This window comes from Aplysia californica, unplaced genomic scaffold, assembly GCF_000002075.1.
Source record: "Aplysia californica isolate F4 #8 unplaced genomic scaffold, AplCal3.0 scaffold00164, whole genome shotgun sequence".
NCBI lineage: Eukaryota > Metazoa > Mollusca > Gastropoda > Aplysiida > Aplysiidae > Aplysia > Aplysia californica.
The window spans coordinates 834,103-836,936 of NW_004797434.1; the positions used below are offsets into that span (position 1 = coordinate 834,103).

The 2,834-nt window shown below is 40.1% G+C and overlaps 1 protein-coding gene across 1 annotated transcript; it reads left to right on the forward strand.

Annotated features, from left to right (window-relative positions):
• Positions 1 to 82: 82 nt before the first annotated feature.
• Positions 83 to 2,534, forward strand: LOC106011701 (calmodulin, striated muscle; the record flags this gene model as incomplete). The annotated part of the gene is given in 2 exon segments (XM_013082228.2): positions 83 to 177; positions 1,524 to 2,534. Coding segments are annotated over 2 exon segments (297 nt in total), but the record flags the coding sequence as incomplete, so codon positions are not given.
• Between the last annotated feature and the right edge of the window lie 300 nt (positions 2,535 to 2,834).

Sequence of the window (2,834 nt, forward strand, 5' to 3'; positions counted from 1 at the left end):
ACCCCCCCCCCCAAATCATATTCCAGAGCTAATCTACAGTTACAGTGACTTTCTTTTCATGTCAACTTGATCTTTGCTTCAGGACTGGTTTGACCAGATTGATAAAAATGACGATGATAAGTTAACCTTCGACGAGTACTGGTCAGCGTTGAACAAGAGAGACCCAGCTGACGTCACGTAAGTTTCTTGAATGTCGAGCAATTTTGAAATTCCGATTTTAGTAACTAAAGTAAGTGTCTGCTATTGTTAGAGTAAAGAGAAGCACGCGAAATAACGGTCATTTAATGCAGGAAAATGCAAGACAGACAGACAACCAGACAGAAAGACAGACAGACGGATGGACAGACAGATAGACAGACAGACAGACAGACAGAAAGACAACAGACGGATGGACAGACAGATAGACAGACAGACATACAGAAAGACAGACAGGCAGGCAGGCAGAAATAACTGAGGGAAAGAAAAGAAGTAAGGCCTACCATTGGCGCCCTCCAATTACCCACAGCTGCGAGCCGTTTTAATATAATACGAGTATAACTGAAAACACATCCAAGAACTCGTTGGAGATTCAGTGCAGGTAACATTCGAAACAGGTTTGTCCGGTCTTTTTTTTTTTTTATTAAACAAAGGAGTTTTTACGCCCCCATCGACGCGATTTAGAGGGTTTAAGAGACAGGCTTCCGCCCCTGCCTGTCGGGGCCAACCCAGGCTGAGAAGGATACAACATCCGAGCAGAAAGACTGAAATACTCTATAAAATTATGTTTCTTTCTATTCGGGAAGCGAACTCCGGTCTCCGGCGTACGAAAGCAGAGCGCTTTACCCTACACCACAAACGCCGGTTTGTAAGGTCTTTATAGCAACACTGTTTGTAACATGCAGAAACAACTAAACCCAAACTCTTCTTTGATGAATAATGTTATCTAAACCCAAACCCTTCTTTGATAAACAATGTTATGTCACTGCCAACCCAACAGAACTATTGCAGATCTAATGCTCTATTTGGATTAAAGAATATCTTTCAGAAAGAGCAGCTTGTAAACGGCTTGTTTCCATTAGCTCTTTAAAGACACATTTAATTTGACACATCTGTGCGACCAGCAGCAAATCAAATGCAATGTTATGTTATGGTACATTTTGACACGTCATACGCGAATCAGAAACAACAATTTGCACATTTAGATTTCATAGTATGCGTGTTGTGGCCTGTCTTTTCGGGTTCCAGATAAAGATTACAATTTACATAAGTGAAAGATCTGTGTGAATACGACGTTGTGCTTATTTCTTAACGCGCCCTAAAAACGAAGCGTTATCAAGTGTTGCGAATGAACAGAAAGAATGCTCGTATTCAATGAGAATACATTTTATCTATCTATCTGTATCTATTTATCTACCCGTCAATCCATCTATCTTTATCTATCTATCTATCTAAATGTATATATTATCATGCTGTGTTTCTTACAACAATCTATTGGGCCTACCACAATATAATTTAAATAGTACCGAGTTTCTGGCTCCTTTCAGAGAGAGTCAGCTCCGCGCCACTTTCCAGGACTTTGACTCGGACAACTCTGGCTACATCGGTCTGGAGGAGGTGCGCACCATCCTGGAAGGGGCGGGGGAGGACCCCAGCCTCGCTGACCAGGTACTGGACGCAGTGGACACCAATGACGACGGCAAGATCAACGCAGAAGAATTCCTCAGAGCTTGGAAACAGACCAAGTAGAGATATCATGAACTTTGTCATAATACTTACGTATTAATTCTATCTTAGATGTAACGGCTACAATCATATACATGTACTTTATGAGTATTTAATAACACGCACATATCCCAGGTACATTTTAAGAAAGGTGTAAGTGCTAAATTTCTGTTTTAGTGGAAAATATTATTATTATAAAGCAACAAACAAACCCCAAAACACCCGATTCATTATTATGACGTCCTTTCTTTTTCTTATTCAAGTTCATTTTTGATAAATGGACATCACAGTCTCTAGTGCAGAGGTTATATTCGCTGTAGGAGGTACTCCGGGCTCTTGTAGTCTTCAGAGTCCTTGAGCAGGACTGGGCCAGTACTTTCTCACCTTTGCATGCATTGGGCCGGCTTGGAGTACGATATATGAATTTTTGTTTGGCTGCCAGTTCCGCATGGGCACCACTCAGAGTTTCTGATTTTATTCTTAAGCTGGGCGTCCTTTCTTTAGAAAGGAAAGTATAACATAATATGATAACAAGTTCTTTCTTTGTGCGTTTCGGTCATCGGATGAGACGAGGACAAAATATACGGCAGACATATGAATGATATTACTATACAATCATGAAACTCAAAAGGCTGCTTATTTCTCAAAACGTGGAATCCTGGGTTCTTGAACAAAACCACCAAGATATAGGGCCCCAAACAAACTTACGCCTTTCGTTTTTGCAAGCAATCTAAGCATTAAGATTCCATGCTGAGTTCTAAGATGCCCGCAGCTTATCCTCTTGCTTTTCCTATAGACGCATATCTTCTCTCTGGAGATTTGAAGAAAAAAAATTCTCGAAGTCACGCTGATGACGGTTAAGGTTTATTCCAATCTTAACTGTATGCAGACTCTAGCGTCATCTGCATCGGTGGTTTGATCATGTCGGTCTATCGTTGTTCATAATCGTGGCAACGTTTCAGTTTGTGAAGGTCTGATACTCTCACAAGAAGTACGTAATTGTACTAAATCAACTGTGATAAAAGTGAAATTAAGATTACGACCAAAACAATGTTTACATTTTGTAAGTTCAGATATATATATATATAATTCTTTTCGCATGTACATGTATAATGTATTTATTGACTCCAATG